Source organism: Nothoprocta perdicaria, unplaced genomic scaffold, assembly GCF_003342845.1.
Source record: "Nothoprocta perdicaria isolate Ctin4 unplaced genomic scaffold, notPer1 scaffold_18, whole genome shotgun sequence".
Classification (NCBI taxonomy): domain Eukaryota; kingdom Metazoa; phylum Chordata; class Aves; order Tinamiformes; family Tinamidae; genus Nothoprocta; species Nothoprocta perdicaria.
The window spans coordinates 6,953,694-6,974,922 of NW_020454982.1; the positions used below are offsets into that span (position 1 = coordinate 6,953,694).

A 21,229-nucleotide genomic window follows, 5' to 3' on the forward strand; every position below is an offset into this window, starting at 1 on the left:
TGTATTTATTTTCAAATTGAGATCCCACAGCTCCTGGCTTCAGCACATGGCATTAAGAGTTCACTGTAAACTTAATGTGTATGCAGTAATGAATGCAGGAAGCTGGGGATGGTTGGTTTTTTCCAGGAATTTTATATGCCTATAATTTTTCTTGAGTTGTTTTTTTTTTTTTTGAGAGAGAGAGAGAAGAGGGTCAGGAATTTTTTTTTTAAGGGCAGAATTTGGGGACTTTTTTTAAAATAGGCTAAATCAGGCTGCCTGGGAGAAATCTCTCCCCCTACTAACAACATAAGGAAGTGGTGCATATGTTAGACTTGCCAATTATTTTCAATTAAAAAAAAAATCCCAAAATATCAAACTTCTTAGTTAATGTTTTCTTAACTCATGCACTATACCAGTTTGCTCCTTTTCAATGACATAATTGAGGATAGTGTTTTCATTAATGGAAAATGTAGGACACACGATTATAGAAGCTTTATAAGGAGGTAAAAGTCCAAAGCTTCACCCTTTCAGTCATTCCTGCTCCTCAGAATAATGGGAAGATTTAGGACTTAATTCCACATCTATTCAATTAAGGTAAATTAAAAGCATGTTTCATTCTTACCTGCGTAACAAAAACGCTGAAGTTGACCAATTCTGTAGATATTTCTGTAAAGATATTTATGAAATTGTCAGGCCATTCTTGTTACTCTGTACCATTTACCTTACTTTGTATGAAAGCATTACACGTGTATTTTTCAATAAAGAATTTATAAACTCACAGTCATGTTGCTGTACGAACCAAACCTTCCTCTATGCAAAGCTGCCGAGAGCTGCTAGCTCTCAGGCAACTACAGTTGGGTGCTTGGTGCAAAAAGAAAATATCCAACCGCTCATCAGAGGAAGGGCCGAGAGCTACAGCGGCCACTAAATACAGTTCTTCAACACAAGCATTGCAATAATGGTTACAAGGAAACATCTATTAATCACCCCAACAAGACACATTTTCATAAATACTAGTTTATGGTTGAACTCAAGGAGGAAGTTCCTGGCATTTCCTAGTTCAGTTCTGTGGGACTGTTGCGGCTGACGAGAGGCGGGTGCAGCTCCTCCAGCCAAGGAGAGGCTGGTGCTGCTCCCCTGGCTGCCAGGGGCACTGGCATTAACATCTGTCAGCCTGATGGTCTGGATGGTTTCTGAAGCCAAACTGGTAGGTATGGCTGGCTGATTGTGGGTTGTGAGGAACAGCAGATATGCAAGGAATAGTTCATTGTCTGCAATAAATACTAAAAATACTACTGCAGTAGACATGCCTCTAAAAATGCCTAGCATATTTTTTATATATCTCGATCTCAGGTTATTTGCCTTCATGACTGAAGTGTTTAAAGTGTTAGCATAACTTACATTCCTCTTTCTCAACTATTCTATAAAGAATTCAGAACTGTAGAGACAGTCACAAGTGTCTTTAAGGTCATTTCTTGAGTGAATTAATGCCTCAAATAATGACAGGTTCTTGCAGTTGGTCTTATCTCTCCTTTAACCATATACCTAGGTATGTACTATATGGAAGATGAGAGTAACTTCAGGAGAGAAGGGTTTGAAATCAGCATGGTACTTTGAGTACTCATTTGCTTACCTTCCTCCTGGGACAGCTGCTTTTAGTTCACAAAGCTGATTGCAGGTGACCTTGCTCAGGTTCTTTCCCCTGTGTTCAAGAAAAGAAAAATCAGATTATTCTTTTTGAAGTACACAGGACTCACAGTTCTTTAAATAAACAGCCTCCCTACCCAACCTAGTGCTCAGATGCATGTGGAGGGCGCAGGACACAATCTTCATTAAAGCTCAAGGAGAACTAAGTTTACTGAATTTATTGAAATTAGTAATTTTTACTACATTACTGATTTTTACTAGATCATTATTTGTTCTTACTGATCTTTTACTGTGGTACTTCCTAGGCTCCAGCTGCACTAAAAAAGCTGTAACAACCCTAACCAAAAGAGACATAAGAGAGTGACAGACAAAACATTTTTCAGCTACTGAGCTGTGAGGCTGTTATCCCCCTTGGGGACTACTCACGCACACACTGAAGACCACTTGGGCACCCATGGGCCGCCCTGGCACAGCCGGCACCGCAGGGCTCCTGCCAAGCAGCAGCTCAGGACGAGCGCGGGGCCCTGCCCGTTACCTCCTCCATGCGCCGGGGAGAGCACCCGCGCCACAAACCCCGCAGCCTCCTGCAGCCTCCTGCTTGCCCAGACCGGCTGCCAGGAGAAGGAAGGATGGGGAGTCTCGGCCCTTCTCCCCGAGCAGCACAGAGAAGCAGCTGCCTCGCCAATATCCGCAGGGATTTGCTCCTCTCCACGTGGAGGGCTCCCACAGGGCCCGCAGGTACCTGCCAGCCGAGTCCTGCTCTCACAGAACAATGTTAGCACGCGGGGCGGGAACGCCAGGACACCTTCAAACAGAGAGATAGAGCGTTAGCACAGGAGGAAGGAGCAAGACAAGCTGCACCGCTTCGGAACTGTGAATTCCCATTTGCACAACAGCAGCCTCCTGGGGTGGGACCAAAGCTGTATTTCGCCAAGGTTCTTCAGAGCACTTGAGAGGAGGCCTACAAACACCAATGGAGCTGTCTGCTCTCCTCCCAGATCCAATTTTTGCCCAGTTTCCAAAATACAGACAGAGGGACAAGAGATGGATCATGATTTTGTTTATTTTTTAAGATGTCACTACTACCACACATTAGTCAAGCTAGCCTAGTAAACCCTGCAGCATAGACACCTAGGGAATCTAAAACCCTCTAAGATTTTATTAGCTCAAGAGACCACCATTAAAAATTCTCATTTTAGTGTTTATGTAATCCAAGTCCAACAAGGCTGACGCTGCTCTCACCTTGTCAGACTAATGTGCGCTTTAGTGACAATATCCATTTACAAATCAATAATACATCATACACTGAGTATCAACCTCAGCTTTACCTCTGGAAAGTGCTAAATGGAGCAATTGAACCAGCTATTTACAATTTCAAATCCTAATATATTTACAATAGAAACCAAAGTATTTAAAACCATTAAATATAGTGTTTAACTCTGCTATATTAGTTTACATGAACACAGCTTACCTCTGGCATCATATTTCCTGCTAATATTTCTGCCAGCAATTTAAGATTCAAAAAAAAAAGCTACTCCTGGAGGGAAAAATAAAAGCTTAAAAACCAACCCAAAACCTCCAGGCGATTCAGAGCCCTGAGGAATTACCCACCCTAGACAGCCTCCAAGCAGAAGTACTGTAGTGTTCAGAGATACTTCCAAACTCCAGGCAAGCCTTTAAAACCTAATGCATATGTAAAACATTAAGAGTCAGTAATCCATCGAGCAGCTTTACTGGAGTCACTGCTACCGTTCAGTTTTTACTAATCCATAGTCAAGAAGGAAACTGCTGCTTGGCTGTTTCTCCCTCCGTTGCTTTCCCTGCACCCCGGGCGAGCGCTCCGAGCACACGGCCGGGGAGCTAGGTGGGCATCGTCTTCTCTTCTTTGCTGAAAGGCTGCACTGAGCCCGGCTTTACCCACGACAGGCCAGAGACGTGGGAGCTTTTGCAGTGCTGATCTTCTGGCTTCTTCTAGGTGCAAGAAAGGCAAAGGCAGAGCTGTTAGATATCCTAAACCTCGCCACTCTGCCCGTCCGTTCTAGGCTTGGCTGGACACTCAGTGACACGGTGAGAAGCAGCAGGTACTTTCTCTCCACCACAAAATTGTAGCTTTCTGCAGACAGTCCCTCCCCGCTCCAAACATTTATCATGGTTAGAATTAATCACTTGGACCAGCACAGCTCAGCCAACCTGCAAGACTGACTACTACAGGTAAAGACATAAACTAAAAAGGGAGTAATTATTTGCTTAATGCTCAAGTTACAACACTAATGCAACCGCTTAGGTATATGACCAGTTTCAGCACATTTGCTGACAGGAAAACACTCCTTACAGTCAATATTTGGACTTTGCACTTACCTTTTGACTCAACATCTTCTCTCTAGCTTCATCGTGGATTGCTGGATTCCATGGAGAAAATCTATGGAAAAAGTGAACAGACATGTCTTATTTTGTGGTTTTGTAAACCTATATATATAGGTTTACACTAATATAATAGGTTTACAATAATATAGGTTTACCATATATATATATATATATATATATATATATAAAGTGAAAAGGAGCAGTTTTCCTTGTTTCAGTTGTTTTTTCAAGTCAACTGCAAAGCTTTCAGTGTTACAGCTATGAACTACAAGTCATGCTGCCATGCATCCTTTCAACTAGATGTACTTGGGTTCTCATTTTTATTTGCATTCAGAACTGGAAATTCATGCTGCTGATGCTAAAAGAAAGACATGTGGAGCTTATTATTCTATCCCCTCTGCAAAAGGAAGCTCTTCAGGAATCAGCCAGTGTAATTAACCAAGCTACAAGCCTGAAAATCCCTTCAGGAAGGTCTGAAGGCAGAATCTGTCAGTGCCCTTGGGATATTGCCACATTGGGAGGGTACATTTCTTAAAGTTTTCATATGCTTAGTTAAGAGAGGAAAAAAAAAAAAAAAAAAAAAAAAAAAACAGTAAGCAGAAGCATCTGGTTATATCTAAGGTTCACTCAGTAGTAAAGAGGAGCAAAACTCACAGTATTCCTACGAAGTTAAGAATCAGGTCACTCAACTTCAGTCTACTGTCCATCTCTTACACTTCAAAACAACTGCTACCTTAAATTTCTTTTCACAATATTAGGACATGGTGAGTTTGTCCATGGTACTTACATGATTGCATAGGGATCCTCTATTTTAGGCTGATCAAATAAGTGACTGCTGCATAGTCTGACACTGTCCACCACTTTATTTTTGAACAGCTGAATATCTTTCTCATACCTGCAAAACAGAAATAAGTAATGCTAAATGCTTGCAAAAGCTACCTTTGCTGTGGAGGCTCAGACTTTGCTAAGCCTCAATTTCAGATTCCAGTCTAAGCAACTCAAAGTGTAGACTACAAACTGACACAGAACAGTTGTAGACTCTTTCTCTACTTCTAAGCACAGTTCCAAAGCAGAGCACGACTGCATGCGGGGAAGATACTTACAGCACTGCAGCCTCAGGATTCAGGGGACTCGTCGTATCAATCTTGTAGAAGACTCTGCGAGCATACATTAGAACTTGCCATATGTGATTATGATTCCGCCTAAAAAGAGCAAATCATAGTGAAAAAAAAGGAGGAATAAAACAAACAAATGAGAAAAACACCTTTCAAATTATAAGCCAGTATTTTAGTACCAACCTCCACTTTGCAAATGCTCTTTTCACATCCAGTTCACCAGACACAGGATCTACTAGCGGATGGAAGACAGGCAGATCAAAAACCAAGCGCTGCATTAGAAAAGAGAGATTCCATTTTAAAAGTATTTTTTCTTTGATTAGACAAATGTCATTTTCAAGCACTAATTAGCCAGGACTGTCCTAAGAGGAGACAACTCCAAACTGTTTATCCTGACTGTGAAGCTGTAATCTAAGACGCCCTCATTACAGGCAGGGTCTTGCCCTCTCTCACATGTTTATCAACACATCAAGGAACTAACCCAGCTCCCCGCACAAGCTCGACAGCCAACACAGGCAGTAACATCAGATAAGAGCAGCTAAAACCAGAACTACTCCTTTAGTTCTCGGTGGCTGGGAGCCTTTTACCTACCTGAGTTGCAATCAATATATTGAAATCAATATATTTTTTAATCCTACACCTCTTTAAGTCTCCTGTGCAGTGACACCAAAATGCCTTGTACTCTTTCCAATTTGTTTCCTTGGCATTTAGGCATTAGTTTACATCGCATTATGCATTAGCTTAGTTTCAACACCCTGGTAAAACACCGATGGGTGTATCCATCCACTGGTGACACCTTTTTAAAGACGACAGCTTGAAACAAAAGCCAACGCCAGACAGAGCAGCTTCTGACACAGCAGCCAGCTCCCGGCCCCAGCACTTGCTCACGCACTTCTCCTTTTAAAGGAATTAGGCCAAGAGGGCTGGGTGCCCTGCTCCAAGAGCCACGCTGACTGAGGCCATTTTTGTTAAAGGACTACACTTCCTAGGATACTTTTCCCACAAAAAAAAAAAAAAAAACAAACAAAAGGTAATTCTCTACTATCCACCTCTGCTCTTCCCCACCACCAGACTTTTCAATTTCTCGTAGTTGTTTCGGTGTATTTTAGAGGAGACACAGGCAATAAATTTTGAAGTATTGTGCTAAGTGCTTAACAGGTTCTTGTATTTTATGTCCTACTACGTTGCTACTCCAGTTTAAACTCTTACAAGAGGTCTCCAAATCCAACTTTCTTGCCAAGGAAATAATCGTTCAAAAGGTAAAGAACTGGTTGATTTAGATGCTTTAGGCTATTAAGTTCATAAAATTCCCTCTGTGCCCATAGCACCACTTACCGGGCAGTCTCCATCTGGATAATTATCAGGAATATAGACAGTAAACTTAAACACACCATCCTGGTACAGCCCATGCCTTATGAAGATTACTCCAAACCACACTGCAAATGAGAAAGCTTGCTTGAGTGGAAGAATTTCTTTCTTTGTTTATTAATTTGTTGAGTTACATTTAAACTTACTTATTGCTGACTGGTAAGATGGCTGCACATAGACACCCGGCAACTTCTGCTTTACAACCAGGGTACTGCAATTAGGAACAGCATTTAGAACAGCTCCACAACCACCTTAAATCGACAGCAAGTTAACACGAGCAAAGCCAGGACTCACTGCCAGGAGGTTAACAGTGGATTTCTTCCACAAACTTCCACTCAGTTCCCAAGGGTGACTGCTCTCAAAAGGAGAGGCACAGAACTAGGGAAAAATCCGTCTTTCCCCCTGCTTTTTCTACCCTTCCCTTTAAAGGGCTACAAATAAGACCCAGCGTTTCTTAACAAAAGGGTAAATCGGAAGTATAGAACATCTATTTAATGCACAACATCGCTGCTAGGTTTTTATTTTTCTACTGAAATCCCAAATATAAAGTAAAGGAGATACAAAAAGGTCTTGATTTAATTCAATTTTAACTGCAAATCTGATACAGTTATCACCACTTCCCATTATTTCTGAGATCTGACCAAATCTTTTCCCTCTCTCCCTTAACCTGTGACTTTTTAGAAGTTGCACTTGCTAACTAAGAGTATTAGAGGGATAAAGTACATTCTTACTATTTTTCAAATTAAGGAGTGCACAAAGGTCCTAATAAAATTTAAATCTTACTTGTATTAAGAAGTTTGTGTCAGTTTTCTAAACAAGATTGTTTAATGCTCTGAGAATTCTCCCTTTCAACTTAATGGTTAAATCCAACTGAGACTTAATATTGCATCAGGACTCCAGGGAATTTCATTCCAAAAGGCTCTGCATAGTTTACAATCCCATCCATCTATTACAGAGGAATTCTCCTCAGCTCTGTAGCACAAAACACAAGTTATATAACTAGGAAGTTTTGCAGACAGATTAATCTGCTCCCACAGCAGTCTACAAATTGCTAACAGATCAATTCATTCAACCCAAGGAAAGCTATTTTAACTTGCTAACTACTCATAAAGTTCATGTTAATTATCATTTGAAAGTCAGGAAAGAATACAGTCTTCCTAATATTCATTTTATAGGCCACAACAGGTGCTGTTCAAGTGTTCTCTAAAACCACTGAAGGCAGCTCCCACATGCCAGTGACATCGACAGGACCCTATAGCCATAACTGCTCTCCTATCTAGCAGACATCTGCTTACTTCTATTAATACTTGCTTCCAAAATCGATTATTTCTAAAAACAGAACAAAAAGATGAAGATAACTGGTCAGGAGGCTCCAAAATAAAGCTCAAGAAATATTTCAAAAAATCAAGTCTAAACACACCCCTTAAAATCTCATCCCATTTTGTTCTCAGCTACCTCAAGAGATTAAGGCTGCTCCAAATTTTGCAGAGTTTTACTGCCTTCTTCAGAGATAACACACGCAAGAACTGTTTTTTTTTTTCTTAAAGCACAAGTCCAGAGATCTAAAACAGTAAGGGAAAAAGAAAAAAAAAAAGTGAAAACCTACAATTCTGCGAGCAGAGAATACTCCAAATAAAAAGGTCCATACGAAGCATGTGTTCCATTTGTCGACTGGGAGGAAGGGGCAGGGGACGCAGGCTTGGTTATTGGCACAGCATTTTTGGGAATAGAAGGCAACTGTTTCTTTGCAGAGGCTCGAGGAGGACTCGTTCTTAGTTCTCCAGCCAGCGTTTTCTCTTCAGCTTCAGGTCTCTGTTAGATCAAAAGAGAATCACAAATATAACAGGTCGGATTTTCTAAGTATTAAACATAAGAGCACATTTTAAACACGGCTCTAAATACTGTCTTACTAATTACATGTTTGGACAATGAAGTTGGTCTTGGATTCTGGTGTTCTTTCTGTGTGTGTTTTTAAAGACACTTGTATTCCATTAAGCTTAGTCTACAACTGCAAAAGCAATTAACCTCTGGAGCCTGCACACAGTCCTCTGTTACTACTGCAGAGGAAATCTGCAGATTAGGACTAGTGCTTAAGGAGGCTTGTAAGTATAAATAAATTATCTGGCACCAGATAATATATAGCTCCAGCTTAGAAGTCAAGTCTATTTCCAGCACACCATGTACCCCAACAAACCATTCCCACTGGCAAACACCTCTGCCTTCGGAATTCAGAGAGTCTCTGCACAAGTAGGGTAATAAAGCTGAGATAAAACACAGAGAACTTTATACAGAAGTGTTCCTATGAATACTGCATTTCCTGCTGTTTTATGCTAAGAAAAAGGCCTTTTCCACTCAATTGACCACTTGCTAGAGGACACTGTATTACCTATAGACCCTATAGTAAAACCATAAAGTTTCCCAAGCAAATTTTCAGGTTAAATACTTGTGATTAAGCTAGTTGTGGCAACATAGCATGATTTATGTACAGAGTTCTCAAGAATTTGATACTTGACAAGTAACCAAACCCATGCATCAGAGGTATGTAATTTACTCTGGTGCTGAAAAACTGATAGTCTTTTCCAGAAGTGATACTCTGAAAAGAGACCTTACATATTTCCTGCGCTGGGTGTATGTATGTAACGTCATCACGCAGCACTTAACGTACAGCATCGCTCAGTGCAGATTCATCTCTAATGGCATCTTGTTATTAAATAGTTACCTTGCGTACAGAGCTCGTAGACATGCTCCAGAAAGGGTTCATTACGCGTATTCCAAACAAGGGACTGTAATTTTTCAGTGCCTTCAGAGTTTCCTCAGGTGTCTCCAGCTTATACCCTAAAAACACACAGAATTAGAGTTTAGTGGGTACACATAAAGACACACTGGGGTCAAATCTAAATCTGCAGACAGTTTACATTCCTATAACTACGAGATGTCACCTTCTGAGGTTAAGATCAACAACAGATGATTACTAATAACGACAGTAGTAAAGCTCTGTTATTTATCACACTTCAGAACATTCTTATAGTTATCCATGAAATAATTTTTGCATTAGAATCGCTGCTTCTTTTCAACTAGAAATTTTAAGTCTCACATTCTGCATTTTGGCTCAGTACAGTCAAAGCCTCTATATATTCAAAAATAATAAAAGTTTTCACTCCAAGAGCAAAGCCCAGCACTGGACAGGACTACGAGAGCTTTCTCTGTGGTGTGTGAGGTGCTGTCCCTTGCCACATGTCTCTTCAGAGCACGAGTTTTGAAGCTCTCTACCCTTCCCAGCGAAGGTCGGGATCCTCTCATTGAGTTTGCATCATGCATGTGTCATTTTGTTTTCATCTGCATTGAAACTTGGCCAGGAACAGACAAAGCCACCAAGCACAGAAGTTTCTCTGTAGCTCATTTAATGGTTTCATTATGAGCACTAGGGCTTAGCATGATCAGTGACTCAATAACAAGGATTTAAGCAATGTCTGGTATTTCACCCCATCATCTACTGTTTGCGCCCTCGATAACAATGTTCCCCTCTTTGGAATCCTTAGGGTGTTACCTCCAGCAGCCCGGCACTTAAAGTAAAGCAAAATACACACACACACACACACGACACACACAGGGCTTCTTGCTACTGCATGTGCCAGAACTACTCCTGGCTACAACACCTCTTGCTCCGGCACAGCCTGTTTTCCTACTAATTCTTCCAACTCTCCTGATTTCTAACCTGTTTCTCTTCCTTCTCTTCTGACTGCACTAAATACATGTGGGGGACAACTCCGTTTACTGCATTTGTACAACGCTGGCAGGTGCAATTCCAAGGATGCAAGGAGGGGATAGAGGGAAGAACCCAGGTTTATATCACAGCCAGTACTCTTAAGTTGTTCTACAGCAAATCAGTAACTACTCACACGTTACATGGATTACTTTATAGAGAAATTATTATGTCGTAATCAAAGCTCCTTTAGAAGGGACAATCAATGGCAATCTTTTTACAAGAGAGAAAGTTAAGCTAGATCACTTAGACAAAGAAAGTCTAGCAATGTTATATCCTCACAATGCCTATGCCATATAGTCACATGCCTATGACTATATAATAGCCAGGAGAGAGAGAGAAAAAAAAAAAAAAAAAAAAAGAAAAAGCAAACACCACATTCAGAAAAGCGCTGAAAATTCATTTCCCCGCTTCAAAATCATCTCATACAAACGTTCAAGCTCGACCCAATACCAAAACACCCCAAAGACAAGCAGGGCTGTCGGGACAGCCCGCATTGCTGCCTGTCCCCATATCCCGTCTGGAGAGCAGAGCCAAAGCAGGATGCGCCAGAGGCAGCGGAGCCTTCCCTCTCCCACAGGATCCAGCCAGACTCCCCCAGCAGGGTGGCAGGGAACATTCCCAAGGGAACTTCGGCGAAGCCGGAGGGAGGAGGAAGGGACCCACAGGGAGTGAGAGCAACACGGCCTTGACGGGAGAGCAAGCTGCTAGGAACAGGCACGGCCTTGGACGCACTAGTAGCCAAGTGGAGTGAGTACTTGGCAGTTTAGAGTGTTTTTTCCTTTCTTTTTAAGATTAAGTAACATATTATTCCAGAACCTAAGACATAAGATGCAGGAACAGGTCGGAGAAGGACACACAGCCCAGATTCTTTCAGGCAAACAGAGAAGTGACAGGGGAGCTGGAGAAGCGGCCGAGTGCGCTCCGGGCTCCAAAGGCTCCTTGCAGGAAGCAGCTCCGCGTCCCAGCAAAGTCTGGCTTTATGGGCGCCTGTTTACAAGTCATTAAGAACCGGTTTCCTGTCCCACATGGAGCAGTAATTTAGCCCCAGTTGAACAGCAGAGTAACTCCTGCAGGTTCTGCTAGGTAGCCACCGTTTATCCAGCTGTTTCCTGGCAAGAAGCGATTGGCAACTGTTCTGAACTTTTAGTAAAGCATCCCCAGTTTCACTCACTTGTTAGAACAGGGTGTTATCTCAGAGCAGGGTTTTGCAGAAGGCCATTTCAAGAGCTGTTCAAGGCTCTTCAGAGTTTGTTTCTTTTAAATCACACACACTCCCATCTGCACTACAGATAACAGCATGAGAGAGAGAAAAAGAGAAAGGAAAACATCTTGGGCACAAGAAACTTGCCCTGCACCTGCTCATGCTGCTGGTGCCTTTATCCTGCAGTTTGCTACGCTGCATTAAAGAATCACTAGAAATAAGAAGTTGGATATCCGTTAGATCACGTTTAAATCTGCACATGGTTTCTCCCACCTCTCGCCACGGAGGACCTGCCTCGCGCAAAGCCAGGGCCAGCACCACTAAACCCATTTTCTCATCACTGGAGTCATTCCCCTTTGCTTTGGTGTCTCGTGTGCGTGGTGCCTAGTGCCAGGGCAGCCCCACCAGGGAGAGCAGCACCCTCCTGGACAGACACAACCCGCCGTGTCCGTCCCTGTCTGGCAGGGCGCTAGGCGCACACAGCGACTCCCTCCTGCCCCTGCTCCGGCGTCGCTCCCGCGGGGCCGACAGCGCGCTGCTTCCCCGGGCACACGAGGCAGCAGCAGCTCCCGGACAGCTCCGCTCTCGTCACGTTCATACTGATGCACCCCCTGCTCGGCAAGTCCTTTAACCAGATATCTATATGTATTTATATATTTATATCTACACTGAGCACCACAGATTCAGGCTGTGTCCCTGCTGCGCATCAGGGCTGCACCAAGGAGCCGCCGTGTCCGCAGCCCGGGCCCGCCGGCGCGCAGAGCGGCGCCCTGGGAGGCGGGCCGGCCCCGCGCCGCCAGCGCCCGCTGCTCCCGCGGCCGGGCGCCAGGCCCCGCGGCGGCCCCACAGGCCTCGCCCGCCGCGACCACGGCGGCCGGGAGCGTCTCTCGGGCAAAGCCCTGCGCGCTCCCGGGAGACCCGGCGCGCGTGCCCATACACACACACACACACATATATATATATATATATACATTAACGCGCACACAGAGGCGCCCGCGCGCCGCCGCCCTCCCGCCCCGCTCACCGGCGCCGCGGCCGCCGCAGGCCCCGCCAGCCGCCGCTCCCCCCGCCGCAGCCCCATTTAAACCCCACCCCTCGGCGCGCACATCCGGGCGCGCCCGACCAATCGTCACGCGGCCCCCCGCGGGGAGCCGCTTGCGCTGCCGCGCCGGCCAATGAGAGCCGCCCTCCTGCCTGTGACACAATAAGGTTTGCGGCCCGGGGTGATGCCGCGCTGGTGGTGATTGGTAAAAAGCGCTGCCCGTCTCTGGAGGGCGAGCCAATGGGCTGCGCTGACGCACCTGTCACTCTGTGAGCAGGAAGAAAGCACGGAGGAGGCAGCGTGCCGAGGAAGCACCTCTCATTGGCTGGCGGAGCCGTCGCTCGAGCAACCTGCTCTCGGCTCGCGATTGGCGAAGGCGCCGGGGCGGGCGGCGGTGATTGGCGGCTCGCAGGCTCGGCCCGCCCCCCGCGAGGCGCTGCCCACGGGGCGGGAGGGCGCGTCGCGCTGTGGGAAATGGCGGCAGCGGCTGAGGGGAGGGGAGGGCGCGGGGGGAAAGCGGGGGAACGGGGCAATTAGTCTAAACCCGCTGAGGTAAAACCGGCAGGAAGCTGCTGGAGGAGACGGTCCCGCGGGAAAGAGAAGGGGCTGTGCATCCACATGAGCAAAATTGCTATGGAGGCAGCAGAGTGCAGGGGGAAGAGGATGTGTAAGAGCGGGAAGGGAAATAAACCCCAGTTGGCTCATCCCGAGCTCAGGGGACTCGTGTGTTGCCCATTGGGCCTGCTAGGGCAGTCACAGGAGTGCAAGTCCAAAACTAACCATTGGTCACAGTTTGGGTCACAGACCAGAGCAGCAGGGCAAGTGACAAATACACCAATACAGCCACTTCCACCCCTATTCCCCCAGCAGAAACACCATGTCAGGGTCATCACGTGTCTTGAACACTCTTATATCTGCCTGGCCTTGCCCCAACAACACTCCAAATCTTGAGCATTTAGCCACAGTTAGTCAAGCCCAACTACCTGTGGTTGTGAAACCCTTTCCCAAATTCCTGTTCTCAGTGCGCCCAGGGAAAGCAGAACATGGTGCCACACAACTCCTGCTCAGGTCATAGCCGCAGTTGCTCTCTGTTCCCTCTTACATGCAGTCTTTCTGCTGCGGTTAGTCTAGAAAAGGCTTGGTTGTCCAGCACCAGGCTCTCCATACCTGTTTATCTGCTTTCTTACCTCATTGCTTCTCTATCTCTTTTTTCTCATGTATTTTCTACTAACAGCATCCAATCTTGTCCTGCCACGTCTCTCTGAAGATGATGCTTCCAGAAATCTTTTCTGCGAGGTTTTCTCCATGAGAGGACTTGTCCTACGGTGCTGCTGCTAGATCATGGTCTTGCTCTGGAACCTGCATGATGATCAGAACAACAGGTCTTATTTCAGTGTACACGTTCAGGGCATCATAAAAACTGTATCACAACGATAATAAAGAATTTTAATTTGCTAACTTTGATGAAATGTTCCTGTAGTAATAGCGGGCATCAGGTATTGAACATATTATTGTTGATTCTCCAAACACTGCTATACTCCAAAGCTACTTGTTTTGCCAACTATAGAAACACATTGACAGAAGAGAAAAAAAAAAGATCTTGGCTAATATATTTTCATAGATGCTTATTCTGAACCACCGATGAGGAAAACGCTTTTTCTGCCTGATCACTAGGAACCACGTGCAATGAGCACAACACCATACTGTGTGTGACTCCAGGAACAGGCACTGCCTGCAGCCTGGGTGCAAGGCCAGAGTGCCCCCGCTCAAAGTCCTCAAGTGTCAAAGGACTAAATTGCCCTGCGTATGGCCATTTGCTCCTGGCACAGTCAAATACTACAAACATCATTGTTATTGTGCTTTCTTTTTCTCATTTTAAATTACTATTAAATTATTTAAAATCTTAAATCTGTTCATTGAGGAAAACATCAAGTCTGGAAAAATCTAAACCCCAAAACATCAGTACAACAGTATAATAAATCTTTAGGTGCATGCACAAGGATTTTCCTTTGTTTTCCCACCTTAACAGTACTGACCATGCAGTGGGAGTGCAGCAATTTAATCCCTCTTTGCTTCTGAAACCCAAACAAAGTCTATCCAAATAGATGTCCTCAGGTGAGCTTTACACATCGAGGAAGTTAAATAAAGTTAAATGAAAAAAAAAAAAAAGTAAATAAAAAGCAATTTACTCTCTGGTAAATCAGTAATGCCAGAATAGCTAAATTTAATATAATTACTTCAAAGAGGTACACAGAAGTTGTCCTATGAGTCAGGCTAAAAATAATAAGTAATATAGTGGACTAGATTCTGCTTTTAGTCACGCTAGATCTGAACGAATTTTACTGAACAAAATCTTTGTATTTTCTCTGGTGAAGGAGGATAATCCGGTCTAGAATGGCCTTTGTATATTTATATTTTGCTTATCTTATTAAAGATTTCTTTTCCTATGGCTTGGTGTCTGTAGAAAATATTATCAGACAGTTTAATACAAATCCTGCTACTTTTTCACTTTGTACGTAAAGGTAGGATAAAAATCACCTTACACAAATAGCCTAACTCTTCTGCCTTTACCATTTCCACATCTCACTACCTATTCAAGGAAATATATAAAAGATACCGTGAGCCCGAAGCACAAAATCTTTAGGGCTTGTTGAATCAGCTTGAAAGGGTATTAAAGGTCCATTGTCATTTGCACACCAAGAATGCCTTTGAAAATGGCATCATCGTCTTTAAAGAGATGGGCTATCACTCGAAGTGCATCAGTTTAATTCTCTCGGGAGATTTTGAAGAAAGAAGCTGTAAAATGGAGAGCCAAATAGCTCTATCTTCATATTAAAATCCAGGTTTCTGGCATAGCTCTTTTACCCAGAAGGCTAAATACAATAAAAAAATTTCATTTAAAAATTGTCTTTAAGATAGCATGGAAGAAGAAACATGTTGGCAAAGACTTTCTGCAATGCATATATTCATCCTCAAGCCCCTCAATTCATAACCCAAAAGATAAATTGCCAAGTACCTACCTCTCTGTGAAACAAGAGAGATGATGACCATGTCATTTAAGGGATATTTAATATTACATTCAGCATTCAGAGGTCCTGGATAGTTCTGACTGACTTAATCTGGGCCAGAATTTCACACTTAGGGGTGACCGAAGTGCTCAGAAATAATCTGAACTCGAGAGATGAAGAGGAAAGCTAAAATAGACTCCCAGTTAGCTCAAGGGACCACTTGGCACCACTAGGTGGTGATCTGCAGCTGTCCTATTCGCACGGTGCGATCCAGAGGCAGAGAAATGACTAAAATACCGGCACTGAAACAAGATATATGCTGTATGACAATAAAAAAACGATCAGGGCTACTGCTGCTAGCTGCAGATAAATATGTAAGCTGGTCTCCCACTGAAATCCTCAGGAGTTCCGTGTGAAGACGGACAAGAGAATTTCCAAAGCCCATCTATACGATTACACAAAACATACCCTTACTTCATAACTAATAATATTAGTGTCACCTTTTTCCTCCAAAAATGCAAAGGTGAAAGATGATATTTTGCCATTATCACTTTCAACATTAATAAACACAATTACTACAGAGTTAAAAGCTTGAGCCCCTGAACATCTTGTTTTGGTCTTTCAAATGTAATTCCTTTTGACGTGTATGCTACAAGAATATACAATGACACTTGATAGGACAAGCTAATTAGAAATACAAGTGGCCATGTTTAGAATTTTCTTTCTTTCTGAAATGCTACACTGATTCCAAAGTGATTTTAAAATATCTCTATACTGCTCTCTATTTGGACTATGGTTAATGTGGAATTGCCAATAACAAACGCATCCTTTTTAAACCAAGAGAACAGATTCCTAAAATACAATTATAAACATGTATGAATATTTAAAAAAAGTACCTTTTAAATGCACCTACAAACAGGTCAATGGATGGGAGGTTGAGTTGGTCAGCTGCAGGGGTTGTCCACAAGAAGAAATGCATCACATCACAGTTCTGTCATCATCCTGAGGGGCAAGAGCACAAACAGTCATCTGGGTGATCTGTTTGTATTGAATATTTAGAGGAAAAGCCAGAGCTGTTGAACACGTCTGGCCTTTGCAGTATGCCAGAAAGGCATCTGATTTGGGAACACTTTCCCAAACTTACTATGTACAGGGGCAGATTCCACGGAGGTCTTCACAGCTTCCCAGAGATTGCTCTCCGCATCCGCGGTTCTCTCTGTGTGAGCTGGGCTAGGGGTTTCTTCAGGTACTTTGTCACACTGCTCCACTGGAATTTGAAAATAAGTGCCATTTTCTTCCATTTCACCCAACTTCACCCCTTTGTTAGGGCCCGACAAGCCTGGTAACACAGTATAACAATGAAAAGATCAAAATTAGCACAGATTTTTTTTTTTAAACAATGAAAAAGCTAGAATAGATGTAGTTAGAGGCACCAAAATAAAAGTGCATTTGAAAATATTTTGAAAGCTTTCGCTGTGGAAGAGATGAGGTGAACCAGGACCATCTGCAGCATCAAAATGTGATTTTTAGTTCTAAGGGTAGAAGAATTGCAGGATCTGCTGTTGGTCTCTGCTCTGTCAGCAGCAACAGTAAAAAACTCCATCTGCAAACTCGCTCCAACAACAGAGGGACAGAACTATTATATATCCTGATTCCCCATAGGAAGTCTTACTTTTTCATAAACTCATTTTATATAAAAGATACATGTCACCACAATATTCAGACATTTATATTTACATTTATGGACATGATAGGTGGGCTATTAATGGTCTTAAAATAGAAGTCATCAGTGACGAAATGCCATCTCAGAGTCCTGCACCATTTCTTTCTGGAGTCTGTCTAGTACTGTGGAAAAAGAATCATTTATATCACTACATTAATCATTTAAGTGGGCATGGTTTTCAGATTCCTTACTTTCTAAGCCAGAAGCCTTAGTTATTGTGAGTCGTACTATGCAGAAATCAGAAGAATAAAACTTCTAAAAATGACTTCATGTACTTTTTATCCTAAAAATGTCTTCTTTATGTTTATGCAGTAGTTCCCATTTGAATGGCAAGAATTACTGTTCTTTCTAAGATAAATTTTGATTCTGCATAATATAATTTTGAAAAGAATTCTCCGTTTTGAGGAGAAAAAGGAATATTTTATCTGCTGTTTAAACAAAAACTTGTATGTTTGAATTTGACTTACAATAGTAAACCACACTATAAACATAAATAAGAATTTATATATTACCATTTTCAGGATACTGAAAATAATCTATTGATGAATTAAAATTCCTAATTTAAACTTTTTTAACAGCAACTCTTCGGTGATTAAAAAGTGTTAGCTAGACTTAGAGTTGTAATGGCTATTTCCTCATAGATAGAGGGTTTTAAATTTTGTTTTTATCTTTACCTTTCTTTCACGGGACATTTTGAATTACCATCACGTTAAATAGACTTCCAAAGAAGCAGCACGCACGTAATCTCCCACTCTCCAGAATATAAGCAAGGATTATAGAGTAATCAGATTAAAGAATCTTTTTGAAAAATCATTTTTGCAGAGAATAGTCATTAAAGTGCATCTGTGTCAGACAACTTTGGCAAATCAGGGAACACAGGCCATGTAAACAACCTTTGATCAGCGCTTTCCACAATATCATTACGAAGCCCCGGCTCTGCTGCAGTGGTACGATGAGTGAAAGTCAGACCAAAACCCATTCATAAGCGCGATTTTCCAGCTGAAAATTAATTTGTCGACTGAAAAATTCCTACATAATTTCAGAGATGATAAGACATAATAAAGTAGGACTATTTTTTTTTATTATTATTTCACTCACACCCAAAGCCGTATTTCTACACAAAAGTCACTTTCCTCCTTTCATCATCTTATTACTTTCCTGGTAAAGTGACATATTAAGCAGGTATGTAAGTGGTTGGTAATTTTAAAAAGCTGAATATTTAAAAAACTTAGTGTATGACTGATCAAAGAACTGACTATGAAGAGTAAAGACTGGGGACTGAGGGTGAATATGCCAAGGAAACGATCCCGTTCAGTGGGAAACGGCCATGAAAAGCTACCAAGGACGGTGTCTGCCTGGCAGGCCTGCCTCCACTGAAAGATCTTTTAGGGCTCTCGAGTCCCAAACACGTCAGTAATTTCAAGCCAATAATACAATTTTTAGGTTCTACTACATCATGAGCAAGGCACATGAACTTCAGCCAGCCTGTGTCTGCAATTACAACTATTCATAAATTAATGTTTTAATGACATTATGGACCCATTAGGAGTATCAACAGAATTTCTGTTCACTTCAACAGCCAGGATATCAGCTGAGAAGCTTTGCCTATGAATAAGAGTCCATGCTTCCCCAGAATATCTTTAATATAGCATCTCTGTCCACATCCTTTTTGTGTGTTTTATATTTTAGCTGAATTCTGTCTTTTGAATGCCATTTGCAACCTTTTTTTTCTCTTTTCCCCAGGTGGGGCTGTATGGATTTGCATCTCCCATTCAGACTGTAATTGTTTGTAATAATATCTCAAGGTGTTGCAATTCTCATTTCATTCAGTCCTGTTGTACACCCATTTAACAGTTAGAAAAAGCACAATATAGTGAGGTTTACATATATATATATAAATATATATATATATATATATATATGGGATGCAAGTTGTTTTTCTGCAATTTAGAAGCATGGTTTGGCCGTCTATAGTTACCCTTTATTACAGAGTGTTTCATTCTAAACAGCAAAAGTATGCACTGAGATTAAATTTAAACCGAGTATTTCCAAACATCATGAGAATTCTTCTATCAAATAAATCTTTCATCTTAATTATCCTTAATAATTTCCACTTTGCAAATGTAAGGTCTGTTAATGCCTTTGGAAGATGAGGATTATGAGAAAGAGACTTTATGAGGATAACCATGTCTCATCTTGCAGAATTTTAAACACCTCCTTTTAGATAGTAAATCTAGTGTTAATTAATAGGGGGGCTATAATATTAGATTGCTCAAATCTCTCTCTCTCATCAAGCTGCTGGGTAGACTGCTCCCTGATGCAATACTTCCATGCTATTTTACATATTGGCTCCAATTTATAGCAAAACATATTGCTGAAAAATGTCACGTAACCTATTGAATACCCAAGCCAAGAACTGCTGTCACAATTGAACTGCTTTCCATTATTCCAATATTAAGTGAATGATTACGACTTAATTTTTGCCTTGAGCACCTCTGAAAATCCCAGGCACCACAATTTTGGACACACACGAGCGCTTTGGGCAGCTGGGCTGGAGGGAAAAGGCCAGTCCTGCAGGAATATCTAGCAGCTTCACTCTCTGTGCATTTGTATGCACCAAGTCGTGTCTACAAATGCCCGAGTACCCGTCAAAATATCCCAACCCATTTTTTAATTATGGCAGCTGCATTCCAAGCTCAGCACTGCTTATTCCACGCTCGGCACTGCGTTTTGAGATAAATTCTTATGAATTTTCTCTAATACATATTTAAATATCCTATTGCTTCTTATCACCTATTCCATCGCCTTGAAAATCCTGCCACCACTTTATCTGAAATAAAGATATCTCTAAAAAATACAGGCAACATTTCTGTTAAAGACTGTTGCTATTTCCTATTACAAATCATGTCATAAGATGCATTTTTCTCGCTGTTTAGTCACTTACCAAATTTCAATGGCCTCTTCAAGCAGGAGCAAATAAGTGTGCTGAACTGACACCTGAAATTCAAATTCCATGTAGAACACTAGGTTAGAATTTTTAGATAATAACATATTTTAATGCTTTATTATGAGTTTTTATATGTATGCACAAAACATTTCTGTAGAGGTATATATCACATTAGTATACAGTTCTGGCTATAAAATATGCAAGAATACGTCAAGTTGCTTCTTTCCTGGTGTTTGTGATCCGCTGCAAGTTTCTCTTACATCTCAGCATTATTTTTAAGAAATCAATAATGCACAAACATTTGCTTTTCTCTCCGTTTATCACCAAGGAAGCTCTCTAGGAACACAATGATGATACCCGATTTGTGTACAACAAGGGGAACGTGAACCAGCACTGAAACAACCGTAACACAGCAGCTGTGCTTCCATAGGAGAAAAGCATTAAGCATCAATCCTGAACGAAATTCTCACTGCATTTTATAAAGGCAAATCAGCCACCATGACAAAATAAGCTTACTTAGAATCAAGATTGTTTTAATATTAAAGATTAGAAAGCATCAACAACCACGATAAGGACAAGAAAACAGAGCCTGTCCCCTTCCTTTCTTAGCCTTTCTCATGGCCAACATGAAATAAAAATTTTGTTTCCAAGCTAGAGGTTGCTAAGTTTTCTGTGACTGGCCTTTTTAGAAAGTTGGGTTTTAATGTAATTGTTATTAGCGCTAAACATTCTGAGCTTTCTAAAGTCCTATTGACTGAAAGTGCACTGAAAGTGTCAGGCCTAAAACAAGATAAATAAATCTGCGTTTTGTGAAACATTTCAACTGGTAGTGCCAATGACTCTTTCCATCTCAATATAAAATTCTAGCAAACTATGACAAAAACAGGGCTAGATTATTTATAGAAAGGGACAGTCATACAGCACTGCTGCCTCCGTAGATTGCAGAGCCTGGGATGGGCAAGCTTGGAAGGGGCCTCTGGAGAGCGGGAAGCAGGGGTAGCTGCAGCAGGCTGAGGGTCCTGAGGGTCTCCAAGCACACAGACTTCTTAAGATCTAAAAAAAATAA

At 42.1% G+C, this 21,229-nt stretch overlaps 1 protein-coding gene and 1 long non-coding RNA gene across 4 annotated transcripts; both read right to left on the minus strand.

The window, feature by feature from the left end:
- Positions 1-337: 337 nt before the first annotated feature.
- On the minus strand, positions 338-1,858 carry LOC112944969. The gene is made up of 2 exons (XR_003248899.1): positions 1,616-1,858; positions 338-648 (listed from the first exon to the last, which is right to left on the minus strand). It is a non-coding gene; the product is annotated as an uncharacterized LOC112944969 (long non-coding RNA).
- An 861-nt stretch (positions 1,859-2,719) lies between these two features.
- On the minus strand, positions 2,720-17,952 carry AKTIP (AKT interacting protein). Of its 3 annotated transcripts, none has more exons than XM_026036548.1 (13): positions 17,891-17,952; positions 16,645-16,832; positions 16,390-16,495; positions 13,673-13,844; positions 9,196-9,311; positions 8,083-8,288; positions 6,623-6,687; positions 6,444-6,544; positions 5,292-5,380; positions 5,097-5,195; positions 4,781-4,888; positions 3,988-4,048; positions 2,720-3,597 (listed from the first exon to the last, which is right to left on the minus strand). In XM_026036548.1, the coding sequence occupies exons 5-13, from the start codon at positions 9,235-9,237 to the stop codon at positions 3,490-3,492; spliced, it is 879 nt and encodes a 292-aa protein (XP_025892333.1). In that variant the 5' UTR covers positions 9,238-9,311; positions 13,673-13,844; positions 16,390-16,495; positions 16,645-16,832; positions 17,891-17,952; the 3' UTR covers positions 2,720-3,489. The 3 variants fall into 3 exon arrangements, with proteins under 3 accessions (XP_025892333.1, XP_025892331.1, XP_025892332.1); XM_026036546.1 differs by having other exon boundaries at positions 2,720-3,600; positions 17,891-17,951; XM_026036547.1 differs by lacking the exons at positions 13,673-13,844; positions 16,390-16,495; positions 16,645-16,832; positions 17,891-17,952 and adding an exon at positions 11,414-11,431 and having other exon boundaries at positions 2,720-3,600.
- Between the last annotated feature and the right edge of the window lie 3,277 nt (positions 17,953-21,229).